The sequence below is a fragment of the Pelodiscus sinensis genome, chromosome 2, assembly GCF_049634645.1.
Source record: "Pelodiscus sinensis isolate JC-2024 chromosome 2, ASM4963464v1, whole genome shotgun sequence".
In the NCBI taxonomy this organism is placed as follows: Eukaryota; Metazoa; Chordata; order Testudines; family Trionychidae; genus Pelodiscus; species Pelodiscus sinensis.
This window is the reverse complement of record NC_134712.1, coordinates 183736295-183759737: the sequence shown is the minus strand read 5'-3', so window position 1 is coordinate 183759737 and position 23443 is coordinate 183736295. Positions and strand designations below refer to the sequence as shown.

At 43.3% G+C, this 23443-nt stretch overlaps 1 protein-coding gene across 1 annotated transcript in view; it reads right to left on the bottom strand.

Moving 5' to 3' along the window:
* Window positions 1-12394: 12394 nt before the first annotated feature.
* The window catches only part of DYNC1LI1 (dynein cytoplasmic 1 light intermediate chain 1), a 48521-nt gene continuing 37472 nt past the window's right edge, over window positions 12395-23443 (bottom strand). The window contains exons 9-13 of the mRNA XM_075921971.1: window positions 20994-21053; window positions 20818-20862; window positions 19792-19912; window positions 16107-16265; window positions 12395-13335 (exon numbers count right to left, since the gene is read on the bottom strand). Coding sequence (XP_075778086.1) covers window positions 13226-13335; window positions 16107-16265; window positions 19792-19912; window positions 20818-20862; window positions 20994-21053 — 495 coding nt within the window. The 3' untranslated portion in view covers window positions 12395-13225. The remainder of the gene's footprint in view (window positions 13336-16106; window positions 16266-19791; window positions 19913-20817; window positions 20863-20993; window positions 21054-23443) is intronic.

Sequence of the window (23443 nt, the reverse complement as noted above, 5' to 3'; positions counted from 1 at the left end):
GATTTATACAGGGCTCAACACACAGCCTGCAAGTGGGATCCTTTGAACATGGCCTCCACTGGGAACATGCTCCACAATGGCAAGGCATCTCCAAAGCAGGGTGATCACTGAAAGATGCAAGCTTTCTGGTTGGAACAGACAGGTACAGGGTATTGGCATTCTAGCTCCCAGGGAGGAGGTGCTGGGAGCACTGGGGCATTGTGGGAAGTGCTTTATATCATGCCTGTCAGTGTGAAAGAAGATATATATATATATATATATACACACACAACCACACTTAAGTTGCGGCCCTTGGCATGTGCAGTATCATTGTGGCCACTGGGGCTTCCAAAGTGGTTGGTAGGTAGTGGCTTCAATTCTTAAAAAAGAATAGGAAAGCAGGAGCCTTAGTCTTTTGGCTGGTCTGCACCTGAAGGAAGGAGCTGAAGACCCTAAGATGGGGAGACGGCCCTGGTTTGGAGGGGCAGCTGGAAAAGAGGTTTTAGGGCAAGCTTTTAAAATGTTTGTACTGAGGTTTCAGTTTTGAATTAGCCAAGTTATTTTGTTTCTTTTGATTTGTAACCTACTTTGCTCTGCCTTTTCTCACTACCACTTAAATCCTACTCCTTGTACTTAATAAAATCACGTTTATCTTCTATTAAACCCAGTGTAAATAATTGTTACCTGGAGGTCAACCAGTGTGTACATTCCCCCTTTCATTGCTAAAGGGAGCTTACCCAGGTAATTCACTGGAGCTATGTCTAGACTGGCATGATTTTCCGGAAATGCTTTTAACGGAAAAGTTTTCCGTTAAAAGCATTTTCAGAAAAGAGCGTCTAGATTGGCAGGACGCTTTTCCGCAAAAGCACTTTTTGCGGAAAAGCGTCCGTGGCCAATCTAGATGCGCTTTTCTGCAAAAAAGCCCCGATCGCCATTTTCATGATCAGGACTTTTTTGCGGAAAACAAATCTCTGCTGTCTACACTGGCCCTTTTGTGTAAAAGTTTTTCGGAAAAACACTTTTGCCCGAAGGGGAGCAGCATAGTATTTCCGCAAAGACACTGACAATCTTACATGAGATCGTCAGTGCTTTTGCGGAAATTCAAGTGGCCAGTGTAGACAGCTGGCAAGTTTTTCTGGAAAAGCAGCTGCTTTTTTCCGGAAAAAGTGGCCAGTCTAGACACAGCTTGGGGGTTTTGATCCCCTTTGCAGAGTGGTATCCCAGAGAGCTTCAAGAGGTTCAGTGCCTGTATTGCTTCTCAGGAGCGGGGAGCAGGGATCTCAGCCTGGGGCCTCGACTAGGGGAGACCAGCAGAGCTGGTCCAGCAGGACTGATCCAGCAGGAGCACGTGGTGAGAAGTCTCAGAGAGCGGGAAGGCGAGTGGCAGTGGCCATGTCAGCACCCCAGGAAGCATCCCCCCCATGGGTTTTCTGAGACCTCACTCCATCACATCTACCCCTCAAGCTCAAGTTTTATCACACTAAAACAGAATACTTTAATCCACTCCCCCATCTCAACCTCACCCTGCTTATTTCCTTTTCTTGGTCACTGTGGGCAGTACACTATCTTGGCTGCCACTGAGGCCACACCTACACTGGGGGAGAAAGTTGACTTAAGATATTCAACTGCAGCTACAAGAATAGCTTAGCTGGAGTTGATATCCCTTATGCTGAATTTCTGCAGCATCCCCATTACAAGAGGTTAATGCAGAGGGGGGTGAAAGTTACAACAGTACCCATAAGAAACTTAAGTGTCACACTTCCCTGAGGGAGGGAGGACTCAGGGCATAAGAATGGGCCATTCTGGGTCAGACCAAAGGTCCACCTAGCCCAGTGTCCTGTCTGTTGACAGTGGCCAGTATCAGATGCTCCAGAGGGAGGGAACACAACAGGAAATCTTCATGTGATCCCTCCCCTGTCAACCATTTCCAGACAAACAGAGGCTAGGGACACCATTCCTACCCTTCCTGGCTAATAGCTATTGACCTAACCTCCATGAATCTATCTAGCTCTTTTCTGATACCTGTTAAAGTCCTACTCTTCATAACATCCTCTGGCAAGGAGTTCCGTGCTGAGTGAAGAAAAGCTTCCTTTTGTCTGAAGGAAAAGAACCTTCAAAGCTGCACCAGACAGTGGGAACTGGAGTCCCAAGAGATTGCTGTGAGTTACCAGTACCAGAGGAGCCCCAGGGAGAAGTAGCTGCCAGGGAACCAGAAAACCCAGGAACCACATGGGATGCTGCCCCACCAGCACTGGTAGGAAGTGGCCCAGGGAGGGTGTCGTAGTAGTATCTCCCACCTAGGTAAGCTCGTCATGTTTCAGTCATAGTTCCTACTGAGCAGATAGAACACTGGTCCACTCACAGGACCCTGGGTTGAGACCTGGCTGACACCCCTGCTCCTATTAATTCTAGCTGATAGGCTGTACTGCCCTCGGAAAAAAGGTTACCTATTGTCATGACCATGAGGGTTAGCCAGCAGCCTGGGGACTAAGGGGTTAACTATATCCCTAACCTAAAGCCAGACACAAACCATCCAACCCAACCAGTTTGTTTTGTTCTAGCTTTCGGGATACTGGAGAGCAAGGCTAGTTAAGGCATGATGTCCAGCTCTAGGAGAGATACATACCCCAAGAAGAGGAGACAGGAGCAGGTCCCTATGAGTCCAGGGAGGAGTAACCTTGAGAAGACAGGAGGAAGGTGTAACAGCCCTCCTCTCCCCTCACCAATGCCTTCTATGTGGGAAGCTGCCTGTAAGGCAGCTGGCAGACCTCTAACTCAGAAAGAGGTGAAGTTTCTCCTATGGATGGAGAAGAAGCGTGCCCAACGAGAACATCAGGAGAGGCTAGCACAAATAGAAGCGGAAGTGAGGCAAGCGGAAATAGAAGCACAGGCCAAAATAGCGGAAATAAGGGCAGGGACAAGGCAAATGGGAGCAGAAGCACCAACGTTACCAATTAACCACCCTACTCCCATGAATGCTGCAGTCACTGTTCAACATCCCAAGCGACTCCAGACCCAGAGAGTAGAAGAACAACAGAGACTGTATCTTCTAGGTGTTCAGTGTATAACTGTGTGGGTATGGGATTTGATTATGGCATGGGTAATATGTGTAATTGGGCTGGTCCCTTAACCCAGCCCCAGAACATGTATGAGGTTTGTGAAAGGGGTGCGTGTGAATCTGGGAAGTTGTCTATGGCTAGTCTGTCCTACTGGGACTAAGTTAAAAGTTTCTCTAAGTGTTTGCCTGAGGGAGATAGCTGTGTGTCTGTGAGCAAGATTTCTGCATGTCTGTCTGAAGCCTCAGAGATGAGACTGGAATCAGAAACAGGGCACGAAAAGCCCAGTAATCAGGGAAGTGTTTCTCTGGAATAATCTGGAGTGGCTGGCCAGAGTGAAACTTTAGCTGAGGGAAAAGATCAAGTTCTGGAGAAGGATGAGCTGTTGGCTGGTGAAGTTTGTAAAACTAAACCTGCACAAGCTGAAGGTGATTTATTTGAGGGAGCTCAGTATAAGCGACCTCTGTGTGGCAGTTTGACTGCTGGAAGGGGCGGTATGCCTCAAGGGGAAGGGTTTCTTCCCAGTTCTTTGTCTGTAGGAGGCGCCTATCAGCCTAGAATGGCTGAGAAGAGTGCTGTAGGTCCAGATTGAGTTCTGGGGACAGCTGAAGCCCAGAAAGGGGAGGACCCTAGGTTTGTGTCTGCTGGGGACAGTGGTGCTATAACTGGGGTGGGCCCAGTCAGTATCATGTCAGAAACCCAGGGATCAGACATGTCTGGTGCTTGTGTGTTACCTGTTGCTGGTGTGTTGCTGGGAGAGAGGACAGTGACTCTGTACTACCCTAGCCAGGACACTCGGGGAGCAGCAGGGTGTGGTAAGTGTGGTACCTACAGACAGTATGGAAGTGTGTAGCAGTCTAGAAAGCTGCAAGGAGGAGGGAAATATCTCTGACATCTTACCAGGGAAATCTGTTTTTCTGAGAGGGGGTTGTGTGGGGGCTGTTCAGAAGGCTAAGAGTACAGGCAGTCCCCGGGTTACGTACAAGATAGGCACTGTAGTTTTGTTCTTAAGTTGAATCTGTATGTAAGTCGGAACTGGCGTCCAGATTCAGCCCCTGCTGAAACTGATCAGTTTCAAAAGTGGCTGAATCTGGACGCCAGTTCTGACTTACATACAGATTCAACTTAAGAACCCCAGGCATCCCCAAGTCAGCTGCTGCTGAAACTGATCAGCGGCTGATTCCAGGAAGCCCGGGGCAGGGGCTTCCTGTAGTCAGCCACTGGTCATTTTCAGCAGCTGCTGACTTGGGGACACCTGGGGCAGAGCAGCTGGGGTGCTGCTGGGTTGGTCCAGTGGCGCCCAGAGCGGCGCTACGGGACCAACCGGCAGCGCCCCAGCTGCTGTACCACAGGCGTCCGGAGCAAAGCCGCAGAGCACGGGGTCAGCGGGACAGCCCAGACGCGCTGTGGCTATCCTGCTGCCCTCGGGCTCCGTGGCTTTGCTCTGCTTTGCTCCCCGTCCCCCTGGTCTGCAGACCAGGGGGACGGGGAGCAAAGCGGCGGAACACGCGGGCAGCGGACAGCCCAGACGCGTCTGGGCTGTCCGCTGGCCGCGTGTTCCGCCGCTTTGCTTCCTCTCCCTGGACTGCTGGAGACTAGGGAGAGGAAGGGCCCCGTTCGTAACTGCGGATCCGACGTAAGTCGGACCCGCGTAACTCGGGGACTGCCTGTATTCAGGAGGAGTTGGTGGTGGCTAAGCAGGGAGATGCTACTGTAGGGCCAGGGAAAGGTAAGCTTTTGCTTACAGAAGGTCATAAGGAAGAGGATCCTTATGGTATCAGTTTGCTGTGCCTGAAGGAGGTGAAGGTGACTTAGGTTTAGAAAGATCCAGTGTGGACAAGGCTAAGGAAGTTGCAGAGGAATTGGAGGTTGTTTCAGATGGGGTGGAAGCAGCCAGGGAGATGAAACAGCCCTCTGGTGACCAAGTGACTGTGTTTGACCAGCTTGCTGGGGAGAGTGTGTTGCTGAAACATGAATGGTTCCAGGTTGATTATGTGAAAGGACAAAGAATCTGTAAGTCTACCAGGCTAGTTCATGTAGGCCCTGTCTCTGTGAGGCAGTGGCCCACTTGGAAAACTAGATGGAAAACTAGATTGAAAGCTGAGTACCAGGTTAGTGTCTGGACTGCTTGCTTCCTGATTAGCTATGAGGAGTAAGGGAATTCCATAGCCATTGTGAGCAGGGGAAACACACCTAGCTAGCTTTTTGTCTTTGTGAAGATGGAGAATTCACAATTTAAACCCGCAGGGCAATGGGGGAAGGGCAACACTGGTGTTGCCAAGGAAGGCTACAGCTTTTTAAATCAAAAAGCCCAAAATTGTCAGGGTACACTTGTTATGGGTTTGATCCTGTTGCTGCTGTTAACTTTCATAACCAATCTGGTGGTGTTACTAAGAATTGTGACAATATCCAGTGTGCATGATCTTGTGCCCAAACCCTGGAAACTATACCCAAGGACACACTGTATGTTCAAAAACCTTGATATACTGATATTTCACTGTTAATACTTGTAACTAGTGTTGGAGCTTCTCACCTGAGAAGGGGCATGCCAGAATTGGTGTGCTGTGTGAAAAGGGAAACTGAGATACAACTACATTTTGTTTTCGTGGCTAAATGCCAAGATGTCTACCCTATGGGGGGAAACTCCAAAATTCCTTTGTCCCAGTTTGAAATTCCTACCTGCATTCCTATTGGCTGACTCTGCCTAGTTTAGGTAAGGGACATAGTTAGTCCCTAGGCTGCTGGCTAACCCTCATGGTCATGACACCTATTGACCGTGGCCATTAGGCCTACGGCCTTGGGACAAGAGTCACTATTTCCAAACCAAAAAGGGACTGCTGGTGTCCCTGCAGTTGGCCAGGTGGTGTCCACACTGCTGGGTACCCTCACCACAAGGACAGGGTGTGCACACCCCACAACAGGCATTTACAAAAACGCAGTAGAAAATCAGAACAATTGTTCATCCAACTATTAGAGAAGAGATTGAAAGAGAGATCTTTTCTTTTCCACTGTCCAATGTACCAAGAAGTATAAAACAGATTTATTCAAATGACCAGAAAAGACTTTTCTATCAAAAAACAGGGAAGAAAAACAGTTCATTCCCCTAGAGAAAATAAAGGGAAGAGAGAGTAGTGTGCCATTCTATATGGGAAACTGCCACCAAATTTTAACTATACAAAGGAATGAATAAAGGATCCAGCACACTGCGAATGTAAGGGGACTGTTACCCCTTACTAAAACTCTGTGGGAGTTTTTGGTTTGCCAGCTCGCAGTATCTGAAGGGGAAGAGTTCATGAGACTGACTGACCCCAGAGACAATGGAAAGCAGCCAACACTCCAGCTCAGCCTGATTGACAGGTTGGACAGGCCAGTGAGGAAGGGGAGAGGCCAGGCCCCGTCCTCCCTGTGAGCTGGGATTGTTCTGGCTCTCTCTCTCTCTCTGAACAAACAAGCTGTGTGCAGAAGAGGTGCTGCAAAGACAGAGAGCTGAAAAGAGCAGTGCAAGCTGTATGAAGAAGTCCTGCAAAAGGAACAGAGAGCTGAGACACTGCTAAGAGGAGTGCAAGCTGTGCTGAGGGGCAGTTTTTGCAGCAGCAGAGCCAGGCATACAGAGCACAAGGAATGCAGACCCTGTGTTGAGCAGCAGACTGGCAGGGCTCAGAGAGCAAAAAGGAACAGAGAAGCAACACAAGGAGCTGGAACTGGCCAAGCAGCACAGCCTGCAGCTGGATGTGGTGAGCACCTGGGACCAGCAAAGTGTGGGGAAAGGCTCTGGACTGGGAGAGGGGTCTGGCCACTTCGAGCTTGAGACTGTGTGGTCACTACCAGAGCTAGCGTGTCCAGCCTGTAGCCCCCCTGCAGCATATCCAGGGCCTCTAAGAAAGAGACTGTGGACTGTCCTTATACTCTGCAGGCTGCTGTTTTGATGTCCCTGTGCTACAGAGCAGAGCTGTGTGTTCTCATTTAACCATTCTCATTGTTTCTTATTCTTTTCTCTTTAATCCGTTGTTGTTTAATAAATTGTATTTGCTTTGAACCTTATGAAGTGATCACTGGGCCAAGAAGGCCTGCAGTGTAAAGAGAGCACCTCGGAGTGGGGACACCCTAACTCCTGCCCCTAGTGACTGCAAGGTCAGGGATTAAGCCCCAGGAAACCTGGGCCCAGCCTTGTTGGGGTTTCAAGGGCTCTGCTACTCAGGAGAGTGGAGGGGGAGCCCTCAGGATCAGGGAGCCGTGGGGTAAAGGAAGTGGGAGCGGGGACTCAGATCCTTTCGCTGGTTCATTTCACCGGGGTGGTATAGAAGCCAGGAAAGTTCCCCACAATAGCGGGACCATTCCCCCGCTTACACGAATCCATCTCTTGAGCTGGTGCTAGATGTAATCGTATACCCAATTTAAGCTTGCCTTACACTCGGGCTGTGTCTACACTGGCGCAATCTTGCACAAAAGCGGCCGCTCTTGCGCAAAAACTTGCTGCTTGGCTACACTGGCCGCGTGTTCTTACGCAAGTAAACTGATGTTCTAATGTATGAAATCAGGGCTTCTTGCGCCAGAACTCTGATGCTCCTGCTCAAGAATAAGCCCTTTTGCGCAACTGTTCTTGCGCAAGAGGCCAGTGTAGACAGGCAACATGAATTTCTTGCGCAAGAAAGCCCGATGGTTAAAATGGCCATCAGAGCTTTCTTGCGCAAGAGAGAGTCTACGCTGGCATGGATGCTCTTGCACAAAAGCACATCTCTTGCGCAAAAGCACATGCCAGTGTAGACGCTCTCTTCTGCAAGAGTTTTTTCAGAAGAACGCTTCCGCAAAAGAGTTTTTGCGTGAGAACACGCCAGTGTAGACGTAGCCTAGGAGAATATGGCTGTTCCTTAGTGCCTGGACAATAAATGAGCTTATTGAATATGCCACAGCTGTTACCTGCAGGAGTTACGCACTCATGCTGCAACTACAGGTTGAGCCTCTCTTGTTCAGCACTCTCTAGTCTGGCAATATCTATGGTTGGGCATGATTTTAGTCAGCTGGAGATCCACTTATAATGGGTGTGGCCAAGTTTCCCATGAGGTTTATTTATAGCTGCCAGTCCTGGCTCTGTGTTCTGTGCTGTTATTTAGCTCTAATTTACCCCTATATGTCTTCTAGGAGCCCAGCAAGTAGTGGAAGTGTTGGTAATGCTGCTGGACAATATTGACTTCACATGGTCTGGCAAATTCTCTGGTTTGGTATGGGTCAGGTACCAAGGGTGCCTAGCTAGAGAGGTTCAACCTGTACTTAGGCACAGAAGTGACTATAAATGAGTTAGAAGTCAATGTATTGGACTGAGTCTCAGATTACTTGGATTCTATCCCTGGCCTCTGCTAGGTGGCCTTTGTTGGCTCTTCTGAATAATTGCTAAAGCATAGAGAAATAGTGATGAATGATGATGGTGCTAGAATGGCCTGGAACTTTGAGCATTTCCACTAAATTGCCTTTTTGTTGCAGGCATATAAATCCCCAGTGACTGTAATCTCTGAGTTTGTGTAAAGAAGTGTCCATATGATCACTGAAAAGCTTGGATCCTTCAAGCACCTCTCTTGAAAGACATGAAAACTTGAGCCAGGACATAGGCCAAAGGCAAGTACTTGGAAGCTGTGTTGGTGGCATCCAGGGCAGTTTGGAGGTAGGTTTTTTTTTTTAGATCAACTGCCCATCCAAAATTAACTGAAATTGCTCTTTGGATTTGTAAGATATGGTAAATAAAATGTGTACATTTTGAGTATGTGATAAAGTTGCTTTTTGCAATCAAGGCTTTATACTTGGCAACATAAAATTGAAGAATAGCTGACAAGTAACTTGTTCTGTGCAGTATTAAGTCTAGCCACTTGGAGGCCTTATACATTGGAGAAAAATCTAGATCCAGCCAAATGGCTCCTTTTTCTGGCTACCTGTACCACAAGTAGGGTTGCCAGATGGTTTCAACAAAAATACCGGACACACTTCACATTACATCACAATCTACATTACATCTTTAGAAAATATCAGACATTAATATTTTTTCATTTATATTTTCTCAATTTGTTTCCCAAACAGAAAGCTCAAATACTGGACTGTCCGGTCCAAAACTGGACACCTGGCAACCCTAACCACAAGGGAATTAGGGCTGGGCTGGGCAAACAAGTTTTGCATTATTTTTTGGTGGGATGTACTACATCTTGCCTCACTTTTTACAGGCAAGTGGAACTGCTGTTTACCAAAGGGTATGTGCAGGAGCTAGCAATGCTTCCCTTAACAGAGCAATCTTAGCTTGTGGATTAATATTCAAAATATCCACCAAGGAGAGTTGTGACTCTGGATTTCCTCTAGGGCAGAGATCTTACCAACCAGTTCATGATGTCCTTGAAGGTCTTGAAATTATCAGCACTGATAGCATTACCCCCTAATCTGAGGATGGAGAGGACCTTATTGAAGGATGCAAGATCTCTCTGGGTTGAAGTTCTTGTGTATGATCTTGACACAAAAGCATGTAATACAGGGAGATGCTCAGTGGATATCCATTGATAGTACAGTAGCAGTTGGTGCAGATAGTCCTTTCCTAGCATCCAGTAAAACTAACCTCTGAAATGGTCCTAAGAGTCCCAGTAATCCCACTGAGAATAGGGGAAAGGTTTGGAAATAGGAAACCCTATTTGGACCTATGATGTTTGGTAGGTCCCCTCTGTATGGTCCTTTTCATTAGCGACTCATAGGAAGCTGGTAGTCCAATACCAGGATGGATTAGTGTACCACCATCTTTTCAAAACCGGGATTGTGTTGTAGCATTATATACAATACTTAGTGGCTTTATTATTCATTCCTGTATTTAGTTGATTTTCTCCTTTATCAGATCAGATTCCCATTGACAAATTGGAAATCTTTATTACATGTCTACAGTTCACTGCAGTTGCTGTATTTTTACCATTTCCTATACAACAGTTCCCCTCAATCATTTTCCCCATTCTCCACCCAGGTATGTTGTGATCTACCTTACAGTTGATGGGATTGTTTGTGTACCAATATTATCAATACAAACCTGTCCCCATAAATGTATATTCATATTTAAACTAAGTCAAACCATTTTTTCCTGGAAAAGATCAACAGGGGCATTTTTGACAGCTGAAACAAGATGCATTTAGACTGAAGGGGACATTCTACTCCCATTAGGAGAATAAAAGGTTACTTAGTGGCAACGGAAAGTTTTTAATCCCAATCAGAGCACAATAGGCTTCAGTCTGCTTTCTTTCATTTCCAGGTGGGCTTTTTCATGATTTTATGTTTAAACAGATGTGAATTGTAAAACAGACACAGTTAGTTCAAAGTGATTTGGCAACAGCCACTTTAAAAAAAACCCCAAGGCTATACCTACACTGGCATGATCTTGCGCAAAAACTCTTTAGCGCAAGAGTTCTTGCATAAAGTAGTTGTGCAAGAGACCGTCTACACTGGCATGTGCTTTTGCATGTGCCATGTCAGTGTAGACACTCTTGTGCAAGAAAGCCCTGATGGCCGTTTTAACCATGGGGCTTTCTTGCGCAAGAAATTCATGTTGCCTGTCTACACTGGCCTCTTGCACAAGAAGAGTTGCGCAAAAGGGCTTATTCCTGAGAGGGAGCGTCAGAGTTGTGGCACAAGAAGCCCTGATTTCATATATTAGAACATCTGTTTACTTGCGCAAGAACACGCGGTCAGTGTAAACAGGCAGCAAGTTTTTGTGCAAGATTGAGCCAGTGTAGACACAGCCCAAGTGTTTAATCTACTTATGTGTAATAGGTTTTTGGGACATTTTCCCATAAAATCTGCTTATTTTCTCTAAAACATGAGGCCATAGCATTCTTCTACTGCCTTTTCTTTTATAAAGGATTTGTTGATATACAGGGGCAAATGAATCCCCCAATGCATATATTCAGATGCTTCAAACATGCAGAAATGAGATTGTTTTCCTGCAGTTTAGTATTGATTCCATAATTCCTTTCTAAAATAAAGCCCAAAAAATAAAGTGTGTAATGGATGTTTATTGAACTCGAGCCATTTGTCCAACTTCACAAAGGGCATTTACTTTTGATATAAGGTATCCTCAAATGAACAGAACTAAAGAGTTTAGAAACCAACTTTTTTGCAAAAACTAACAGTACAAAAATAATTTTGAAATTTAAACATGCTAAAGTCTTAATTTTCTGCCTTTTAATGCTAGTAAGGTGTCCTACTAGCAATTATATAGGAGAAATACTAGTAATAGCTCATCCTGCTGATCTTAAATTACTGTGTTAAAAAATTACTGTGTGTAAACACTAGTGAATCCTCCAAGAAAGTGACACATGCAATGCATCTGTGATTAGAAACCTACTTCATGTATATTTCCTACAGAGTTATTCCTTAGCACTCACATATTAGGTCAGGAGAATTGGATCACTATTATGGCTTGCAAAATGTTGTTATACTTCAGATTTATTCCTGATTAGATTATTCAAATAAGATCCCATGTTTAAAAATAGCTCAATAGATATGTTTAGCTAAGATAGCTAGTCTCAGATCATTAGTATTGCAATCTAGTCACTACTTTAAAAAGTCTTCCAAAGAGCAGACAACAAAATCAAAGCTAAGGCGGCAAAACAGTCTAGTATGTTAGTCTCAAGAAAAATGATTTTTGGGATACAGAATTTTTTCTCTATCAAAAGTAGAAACGTAAATAGCAGTAGCAAGAACACTGTGTACCCAGAATAAAAATTATGCACATTTTTTTCCTAACACTTCTTAGCAGCTTACTGCCAAACAATAAATTAGAGAAATTGTGCATATGATACTCTCTGTTTTAGTTAAAAAAAAAAATTACGCCTACTTATTAGTTTATAAAAATACTCAGGATAATCTTTGAATGTTGTTCTAACCTAAGTATACTATGAGTTTAGTGGGAGACTACTCACATTATGTTTACGATCTCAGGTGTTTTTCATATACTGTTCATTGAAAGCTGAAATAACCAATAGAATGCTAATTTTTGTTGCATAATTCCACAGCACAGAATGTACTGAAAAATCATCAGTAGGATTCTTTCTTTATACAGTGGGCTTTTAAACTAAAGACAGAAGAGCATCAGATATCTGGAATTTAAAGTTTTGCTTTTAGCAACATTAGTACAGTGTTTTATTGTATGAGCAGAAGACTCGTATCTGTTTTTTCCAGAACTATCAAATTATAGGGAAGCTATACCTGGGCTTTACTATTATTCAAAGAAGGGAGAAAGATAAGAGGGAGGAATGTTTAAAGTACCTAGTGTTCATCAAGAGCAAAACACTAAGTATTTTGATTAGCTAGCTAATATACATTTTAATACAAGAAAATGCAATGAATATATTTATATCTGAATGCAGATAATACTTTATTAACTGATCACAGTTTTATTGTCTGATTTAAAACCGTAACTAATTTGGGAAACAAAAAGGGGATATTAAGGCTGAGCCATATATACAGAAAAAAATCTGGATACTGATAATCTGTACATTTTTTATTAATTAAATTAACCTCTGTTTTTTTCCTTTACACAAATAGTTTCAGTGTCTGACATTATCAAATTGGCCAATGTTTTAGTTTTATGCTGGAATGAAAGTTTAGCCCAAGTTTTTCATGGAGTGTAAATCTCAAATGAGATCAGACAGGTTTGTTGCCATATTCCAAATGAAGTGATGAATTTTATTCAGGTTAGTTTTATTGTTGGTGCACAAAGTTATAACAACTGATTATCCTCTCTTCCAGCAAAACTAGTAGTTCTATCCCTCAAAGATTAACCTGTATTAAAGTCAACTAAAATAAGATGGAAGATCAATATACATGAAGTGCCCGTGCTGCATATCATTTTCCAATTCTTTAAGCAGCCCTTTAACATTATATGATTAAGTGGACATATGTGCCATTTTACACAATTACACTGACTTTCCAACAAAATCCAGGAATTAGTTAATTCTCTAAACTGCACCATGAACAGTAGTCCTATATGGTGTGGTATAGTTTTCCATCTCTATTAGCTCCCTTTTTTAAAGCTGGGCAACACATGAAATCAAGACATCAAATGTTTGTCCTTTTCAGAAAGTGTTTCAGCTGTCTAGTTCCAGTCACTGAAGGAAGAGGCAGAGGCAAGTTTAAATTATCCCAGAAAACTGAATGAATTGCTTTATTTGGTGTCTTCAAGATGCTTCGCCTTCTGTGGGGGATGCAGGTGTTGGAGAGACCATTTCAGGTTTTCGTGAAATTCTGTCCAATTCTGCCTGAACATCAGTCAAGACTGGTTTCTGGCCTGTACAAAAAGAGTGCACACCACTTTGTCAAGGTTAAAATGAAAGGACTTGTTTCCCCACAAAAATGGTGAACATTAATGACATAATATAGTTAAGTTTTTAGAATAGCTCTCAATCTTACACTATACCTCAAAACCAAAACCTATAAAATCCTAACATAACTGATACAAGTCCACTCTTAATTTCTAGAAGATTTTGATCAATAAATGCTGGGCTCACACCAAAACATTAATATGCATTAAGCACACAAAAATACACTGATATATTTCAAGCAATTATGTGGCCATAATTAGTCATCTTTCTATAAATCAGTTCACTTATTATAAGTATCCCAAAACACTTCATCAGATGAGCTGGAACTCATAAGGTTTGTTTTACCCATGAAAGCTCATGATACTATAGAATTTTTGTTAGTCTCTAAGGTGCCACAGGATTACAGGTTGGACCTCCCTCATCTGGCACCCTCAGGATCTGAATGGTCCTAAACAATGGAGTTTGCCAGATGAGGGGAGGTCAAGGCTCCTTACCCACTGTAGGCTCTGCGCTTCCTGCCACTGCCCCCAGCCCCACAATGTGCCAGGCCCGGCCAGGGCTGCGTCCCCCATCGTTCCAGCCCTGGACAGGGAACAGTCCGGGCTGCCTCCAGCCAAGGCTGCGCCCCTCCCCCATGGTGCCGGTCTGAGCTGCACATCCAGCTGACACCAGCCCCAGCTGGGACTGAGCTCCTACACCACATTAGCCCTGACTGAGGCTGCACTTCCTACAGCACCAGCCCCAACCAGGGATGCACTCCTGGCCCCTAGCGTGGCTGGGGTCTACGTTCTTTGCCACCAGCGTTGGCCAGGGCTCTGCTCTCCCCCACACTGGCCCCTGTTCCCGTGTGCCAGGTACTGGACTCCCCTAGCCTCAGAGCCAGAGTGCTAGAGGTGGCTGGTCTCCCTTCAGCACCAGAAGTCCTCCATTAGCCCCATCCCAGGTTCCCAGCCACAGGGGAGGAGCTGCACTGCTGGGAAGCAGGAAGGGGCCTGGCCTGGGAGCTGAGTGTTGGCAGGACCATGCAAGGCTGTTTGGAAATACTGAGCTTTCCTCTGCCTTTGATACCCACTGACAATGGGCCACAGTATAAAACCGAAAGCTGACTACACTGCAACCATCACATACCTCCTGCCCATGAAGGATATTGCTGTGTGTAGTTCTTTACCAGTAGGAACAACACTTTGGGATCTGTACCAGACAAATGTGATAGTTGTTGGTATCAGCATGTCCCTATTGCTCTATAACTTAAGGCTGAGGAAAAATCTCCGTACCTTCATGGCACACTCACCTCAACAAGGACAAAGTATCACTCCATGGAACAGAGCAGCCCTAGAGAAGCTGGCTACTCCAGATAATTCCTCATCAATATGGCCCAGACTGAGGTCAGTAAGACCACAGTGTTGGAGATTTGTGCTATAATACTTCACAGAGAGGGTTGTGTGATCAAAGAAACCAATGTTCAATGATCACTGAGGGATTTAAAAAACCAAGATTTCCAAACTATGCAGAAGCTATAGATGATATCTGTGTGCCTATTCTGAATCTTCCCCCTATATTCTCTGCAGTAAGCCCAGAAAATAGCTTATTCAGTGATGATACAGTCCTTAATGATTCACATATGTGGAGACATGAAGCCCAGAGTCTTTTAAAATCCTAGCATTTGGTGAATGGGAAGAGTAGGACTTTTAGTGGTACTTCAGAGGTTCCAGCCAGGTAGATCTCCATTGTGTCAAATGCTGTACAAACGTATAAAGAGCTCACGCTCCAGAAAGCTTAGAATCTTAAAGGACAACCCATAGATGTAAAGAATAAAAATACAGCACTAAGAGCCTGCTCAATACACTAAGAACACTTGTGCGTGCATGCTAGGTGTATTACAGGCATGATAAATGGGATGTAGCATGCTTTCTCCATCTGCTCACAACACAGGGTTGATCCAGCAATTGGCTTGAAGGGCCTTTTTGCTCTCCATCTTCCCTTTTTGAAGGGAGAAATCCAGGTGATGAGGAACAAAAGAAGGGACCCATTAGATAGGCATTCATATTACTTATCCTTGTCATTCGCCTGCCAAAATGCTAGCATGGGTTCCCGAACTGGGGGGGGGGGGTGGGTGTGCCCCCCCGGAGGGATGTGAAGAAATTCCAGGGGGGGCACGAGGCAACCCAGCCTCCTCCTCCCCCCGGCCCCAATCAAGTTTTGCTGCCCTGTTCAGTTCCTTTTTTGCTCAACAAGTTTTGCTGCTATTTGGGGGGCAGGGAGGAGCGCGTGAGGGCTTTTCAAAAATCAAAAAGGGGGGCATGATGCCAAAAAGTTTGGGAACCACTGTGCTAGAGTCTCTTGGTCTGTATTTGTTCAAAGCTCTGATTTAGCACGGAAATACTGGAAAGCAACAAATAGAAAGAAAACGAAAGTGTTAAAAGCTACCAGATAGGGAACATAATATCTAACTGAAATGATTGAATAATATTAACATGACTTTCCCCCAAAAAATTCAGAGACTCACAATATACCTAGAACATCTTTTGACATCTACTATGATTTCAGCTTGGCTTCCCGTTGCCAGCTTCTCACAGATTTTACCACATCACTGAAACACGGAATAATGTATACATTTAAGGTGGGTGTAGGTAAAAAATCCTGACATTTCTAATTGCATTATAACAAATATTGCATGGTATGTGAAAAATATTCCTTGTGCAAATGAGATTTCAAATGAGGCTTTGATTAATCATACCTGACTTTTTTGCTGATGGTGGTAAACTGCTGCCACCTCCTCCACTACCTCCTCCTCCAGGACTGCCACCACCAACGCCAGGACTGCCTGGGGAGCCAGTTTTTTTACTCAGCAAACTGTTGAAGAAGTTAGCTAGGACACCTTCACTTGTGGCTCCAGCTACATCAAAAAAGGAGAAAGATATTTTTACATATACATTTTCTAAATAAATGCTGACTACACACAGTTTGCAGTGCTGTAGTATTGGGTTGATCCCAGAATACAAGACTGCCAATGGTGGGTGAGATACTATCTTTTATTGAACCAACTTCTGCTGATGGAAGATATAAGGTTTTAAGCATCATTGAGCTCTACTTCAGGTCTGGAGAAAGGAAACCCCAAGAGTTCAAGCTAAATACAAGTGAGATATTTGAGACAGAGAGCCAGTAATGTATCTATATGATGATAGACAACCAAGTCCAGAAATTTATCCCAAACACACCGATGATCTCATTTTACCTTCACCATCATGAATTTCTTACATTCAATAAAACACTTTGTCCAAACCATGTGAACAGGCATAGGTAATAGGATGCCTCTCTAATATTCTAACTTCCTCATGTGTCAAGGAACATTTCTTTAATAATGCATCAGAACACAACAATATACATCAATTATATTTTCATCCTCTGACAGATAACAGACTCCTCAAAGATTTTCCCACTACTTCAACAAATTCCACTGATCCAAACTCTAAGTACATCCCCACACCAGCATCAATCTCCTGGACACCACAATCAGCTTCAACAATGGACTCCTACAGACTACTATATAAGAAACAAACACACCACCATATTTGTCCCTGCAAATCCAAACACCTTGGACCTTGGACCCACCCAGAAATCTGCTATCTACAGCTCCGAAGAGAAGATCCAAGATGGACAGTTTAACATACTTACTTTCACCAAACAAGGATGTGCCTCTAGAGGAGAAAAAAATAGATTGCATCATGGTATGGACCACGAAAACCACGCACAAGAACCTGCATCAGTGCAGGAAAAGAAACCCACCAACTGCATACTCCTAGTTGTCACTTATCACCCCACACTAGAACCCACACCACATATAGGATATCATCCAGCAATTACAAATTGTAACTACAACCTAAAGAAATCTTTCCTAATTCCCAATTCTTACCTTCAGGCAGCTCCTCAATGTCCCTAAGCTTATCAGAAGCAAGACAAAAAACACACCAACTCTGAGAAACACCAGACCCTACCAAAATAACAGATGAAAAACCTATAGTCATAACTCCACGGTTACAATGATCAATATTCCCTTCCACACCATACCTTTCAAGAGCCACAGCTTCTACACATGCCTATTGACATACTGAAGCATTTGATGCCCTTAAGATACAACTATGTGAGCAAAACCAGACAACCACTATACTCTTGAATGAACTTAAACAGAAAAATGATACGACAAATTCACTCTGCCAGAGGTGATGCTGAGAAGAAACACGGTGGGGCACCAGCCATATGACTGCCTCCCCATGTGACTCCTCCCTACCACACTCCTAGATCAGGGGAAGGGCAGGAACAACCCCCTTTCTGCCCCAGGCCACTCTGTCCCCTCCCCACCTCTTCCTCAAGCCACATAGCCTAAAGCAGTGTTTCTCAACGAGTGGTACGAGTATTCTCAGGGGTACTCGAGAGAAGTCTGGGGGGGTATGCCAACACAACTGAAATTTGGAGAAAACTGATTTTTTTTTTTAAGTTTTACAGTGCTATTATTTTTGTACTTTTTGCATGCAAAAATTTCATTGCCTGCCCAGCTATGATTAAGTTGTTTAAACAAATGTGTTGCAATGGTAGAAAAAGAAAATGTTGTGTGTCTGAAAACTGTAGGTACTGTGGGTACTTACTTTTTTTTAAAAAGGGGTACTTTATTAAAAAAAAAATGGTTGAGAAACACTGGCCTAAAGGACTGATATTGGAAATGGGGTCAGCCCCCGCCTCCTGCACTCACAGGCTGTAGCAGGTTCTCGGCTGCATTGCTCAGGGGAGAGAGCAGGAAGTGGAGTGATATAGCCCAGAACAGGGGGAGCTGAGTAGGCTAGGGCTGCGTCACTCTGCTTCTCCACACTGCTGCCCAGAGTGCACTACACCTTCAAAAGATGAGCCTGATAACTTAAATTCACAACTGTGCTGGATAACAAAAATCCAAGGATTTAATAAAGACATTTTTGTGGCTTACCACAATAGCTGTAACCCATCCTTCTGCCTACTAACCCTCCGTTATCCTACAACTTCAGAGGTGTCAATAGCCCACTTCATTTTACATGGTCTCCCACAACTTTTGTGACCCCTTCATGCTCAACAATGTGTCCCACCCTTTACTTATACTCTGGTTTCCTTCTTTAGACCCAAAGAAGAACTCTGTGGATTAAAAGTTTGTCTTTTCCAACAACAAAGGTAACTAGTGGTGTTCCTCAAGGGTCAGTCCTAAAACCAATCCTATTCAACTTATTCCTAAATGATCTGGAAAAAGGGGTAAACAGTGACGTGGCAAAGTTTGCAGACGATACTAAATTACTCAAGATAGCTAAGACCAAAGCAGACTGTGAAGAACTTTAGAAAGATCTCACAAAATTAAGTGATTGGCCAACAAAATAGCAAATGAAACAATGTGGATAAATGTAAAGTAATGCACATTGGAAAAAAATAACCCCAACTATACATACAATATGATGGGGGCTAATTTAGCTATAACTAATCAGGAAAGAGATCTTGGAGTCATCGTGGATAGTTCTCTGCAGATGTCCACTCAGTGTGCAGCGGCAGTCAAAAAAGCAAACAGAATGTTAGGAATCATAAAAAAAGGGATAGGAATAAGCCAGAGAAGATCTTATTGCTCTTATATAAATCCATGGTACGCCCACATCTTGAATACTGCATACAGATGTGGTCTCCTCATCTCAAAAAAGTTATACTAGCATTAGAAAAGGTTCAGAGAAGGGCAACTAAAATGATTAAGGGTTTGGAACAGGTCCCATATGAGGAGAGATTAAAGAGACTGGGACTTTTCAGCTGGGAAAAAGAGGAGACTAAAGGTGGTGACATGACAGAGGTATATCAAATCATGAATGGTGTGGAGAAAGTGAATAAGAAAAAGGTATTTATTTGTGCCAATAATATAAGAACTAGGGGCCACCAAATGAAACTAATGGGCAGCAGGTTTAAAACAAATAAAAGGAAGTTCTTCTTCACACAGCACATAGTCAACCTGTGGAACTCCTTGCCTGCAGAGGTTGTGAAGACTAGGACTATAACAGGAGAATTAGATAAATTCATGGAGGTAAAGTCCATTAATGGCTATTAGCCAGGATGGGTAAGGAATGGTGTCCCTAGCCTCTGTTTGTCACAGGGTGGAGATGGATGACAGGAGAGAAATCGCTTGATCATTACCAGTTTGGTTCACACCCTCTGGGGCACCTGGCATTGGCCACTGTCGGCAGACAGGATACTGAGCTGGATGGACCTTTGGTCTGACCCAGTATGGCCATTCTTTTGTTAACAGAAGATATCACTTCACCCATCTAGTCTTACAGCAATTATGTCAGTATACCACCACAAAAGTATTTCAAGTAGCAGTCAAAAGCAGCTTGCTTAACATCACATTTTCTCCTGCATAAGAAATATACCTTTCATATTTGGATCAATTTTTTTTGAGCCAGTAGGGATGGGTGTGACACTGGCCGCATTGGATGTTACTGATCTATTTGGAGTCCTAGGGGAGCCTCCAGGAACTCTTGGTGAAGCATCCTACACAAAAGTAAAAGATTTTATAGTCAATCTATTATGTGCACTCAACTTCCAGAAATAAGGTATGTATCCTATTAATCTATATAAACAGAATTATTCAATTACATTTTCCTATTTTCTCCCCCATTTTCAAAAGAGGTACATTTAATATCGATCATGGAATTCAATGCAATACTCATGGCAAAAAGTCCATTTAAAATGAGAAATCATGAAATACCATGAAATGTATATTTTTAGAGAAATAAGTGTGTGAGAAAAAAGTATTGCAACTTAGAACTGCAGTCCAACAACAGGAGACACGGCAGAGGGTTCTCCCCCATGACAAGACTGGGAGAAAGGAAACTTCTGATGACTTGATATTAAAGCTCTGGCTGTTTTGGAAACTGTATTCACTAGTTCATGGAGAAGCTACACTCAGCTCTCCTTCGTACGAAGGTAACTTGTGGCAAATATGGTGGCTAAAAGAATTTGTATTACAGCAAACAGCATGAAAAGTTATATTAATTTAATTACCTCACAAAAACAACTTAGTAGGTCATATTACTGAATTGTTGCTTAAAAAAAGGTTACAGGAGAGGTCTTATTTTTTTTAAGTTTGACCTTAAACAAGTAACAAGAGTTTCACTGCTGAGCATTTTATCTACTAGTTCCAGAAATCCATCTAAAATCTAGGTATATACCACAACATCTCAACGCGTGCAAACTTCGGAGCTCAATTTCATTTCGGGCTTAAGTGTTTTTACAGAAATAAGAAAACTGTAGAAAAACAGTAAGAAAACATTTATAGATCACAAGTGCTCTTAGCACTGAAGTCAGCAATCTTTTCACCCAAACATGCTATTATATTAATCAAAACTGAAGAACACAGAGTTTTCACAGTTTTAGTATTTAAGAACTTTACTAACCACTGGCCTTCCAGCTGCAGTAGGTGGCTGTTTTGCTAATAGAGACTGGAAAACAAAATATTGTAGACATTAGTTTGTATTTGTTGTAACAGGCTCAAAAATAAAACACAGTTTATTGACCACCACATCTTTAAATGTAACTAATTGTCTATCATACAAATGCAAAGTAACTCTACCTGCTGCTTCATAAGAAACACTTGATCATCTTCTGCTACTATTTCTTTTTCATGCACAAACTGCAATACAAAGAACAGTTCAAAATGTTTGAGACACATTTAAAAACTACTTGTCTTTCTATTTACAGATTAATATGAAGCACCAAAAATGCATGAAATGGACTGAACACACAGTCTTCAACCTACAACTTTGCTGGTACTTTACACATGCTCTAATTGTTGACACGATGCCACCATAAGGTAATCATCTTCACATGTTAGCTAATCAACTTCTCAGCATTTATTTGAAAAGCGACATTGTTGAAGTGTCTATTTAGTTAACATTTAGTTCTATTTAGTTAACATTTTTATTACAACTAATAGTTTAGTCATGCTCTACAGAAGCCATTGTTACATACTTAGTGCAAACATGTTCAGTTTACAGGGCGTGATTATTAAGTCATGTAATTCTCAGACTGTTCAACGAACTTGCTAATTTGATTTAGACTAAAGAACCTCACAATGCATGTCTGGAGACTAGCTGGTACTGATGTGCCACCATCCTGACTAACCTGGGGGTGGGAGGAGCGCACAAAGTCTTTTGCTCCCTACCCGTGGGCACGTGGCACTTAGAGTCAACCAGGAGAGTTGACTAAGTGCTACATGCTCCCCAGTCCCTAGGCCCTGATTGGCCTGGGGATGGTGGAGTGGCAGGTCCTTTGTGGGCTGGATCAACCCACAGAGGCCCTTTTTGCTCTACCTTCTTCATCTTCCAAGAGCATCACAAATAACAAATTTTATCCTCAAAACACCCTTGTGATCTAGAAAAAAGGGGGAAAAAAAAGATGAGACTGTCCCAAGGTCACATCTAATGGTAGAGCTAGAAATTAAACCCAGAAAACTTGAGTCCCGGAACTATGCGTCAAACACAAGATGAGCCCTTCCATACAACAAATCTTCTGGCAGTACAAAAGGTGTCTTAAAGCAAGTACAGTTTTACTGACAATCAGGCTTGAAGTCTACATATGCATGTTGAAAGAGGAAAATTGTTTTCTTTAGCACTTGGTATATTACACCATTACTACATAAATGGGCTTGTACAGGATTGTGCACTTCTTTTCCCATCAAGTATTTGTAATTAGATTATTCAGTGGGAAGTTGTAGTACCGTGGTAAGGTAAGAGTCAGAAGTACTAGTCTTCAGTTCCCCTCATGCCTTATTGGTCCTTTGCTCATAGCATCTCCTTGAACAACTGAGACAAAAGTATCTGTAAAATGTTCTAAGCGCAGAAAGTTTGCTGTATATATTGCACATGAAATATATTTATCCACTTAATTCCTGTTTTTTTGGCTTTATTTTCCTACATTTGGTTTTAAATGCTGTTTTAAACCATTTGTTTCTACTACAGAATATTGGCAACATAGAACAGTTAAGATTTTAATTTAAAAGAAAATTGTAAAGATATTTTAAATCCTGTTAGTACAGGATGAATTTTAATTCAGAAATCAATGCAATTTAGCTTTCCAAAAATGCAGAAGTTAGATGCAGCTACAACATTCTGCACTTGCAGTGACAGAGGAAAACACTTAAATATAATGTTCCCATCTGAAGTATGAATGCATGCTCACAGTCAAAGCTGCTATGTGGCAAAGATGCAAAGAGACTGCAGATGTCAAGTAGTGTTTAATTAGCTAATCAAGTAGTCGATGGAATTTCCATCGAATACTCGATTAGTCAATAAGGGAGGGGTGCTCACTACCCCACACTGTCGCTCTGCAGTATAAATATAGTAGGAGCCAGGCATGCATGCATCCCCGTTCCTACTACATTTAAACTGCAGAGCTGCAGCAGGGTTAGCTCCCAGGGTTATGTGAGCCAGGACTGAGCAGTCCCAGCTTGCACTGGCTCTGGGACCACTGTGCCTCTGCCATTTAATCGTAGTAAGAGCCACCAGGCTCTTACTACATTTAAAAAGGCAGAGGTGCAGCGGTTGGGGACCGGTTGCCAGCCAGGACTGAAGCAGTCCCAGCTCACTCTGGGTCCCTCACTGTAGTTCTGCTTCCTCTCCCCTGCCATGGAGATGGTGCTGGCGGAACTAAAGCTGGCTCCCCCCAGTACCAGTTCCTGCTCCCTCCCCAGCTGCCTCTGATATAGAGGCAGTAAGCACAGGGGGTAAGGAAGTGAGTAGTGACTCGACTACCTGAACAGGCCTAGGCTTATCGGGTAATCGACTAGTTGTTTTCATCCCCATCAGAGACTAGTGGATACCATTACAATTTTAATTTGAAAAAATATGGGACTGATTTCACATTCCTGTCTGAGTTTTCCTATTAGAAGAATAGAAATCAGAACAGGACAGAACAGAGCAGAAGAACAGAATGACAAGCTAAGTCTAACAGAAGTCAGTCTGCCTCCGCTTTGCTGTTAAATATAGCAGGTAGGCTTCTAGCTACATTTATAGCTACCGCTCA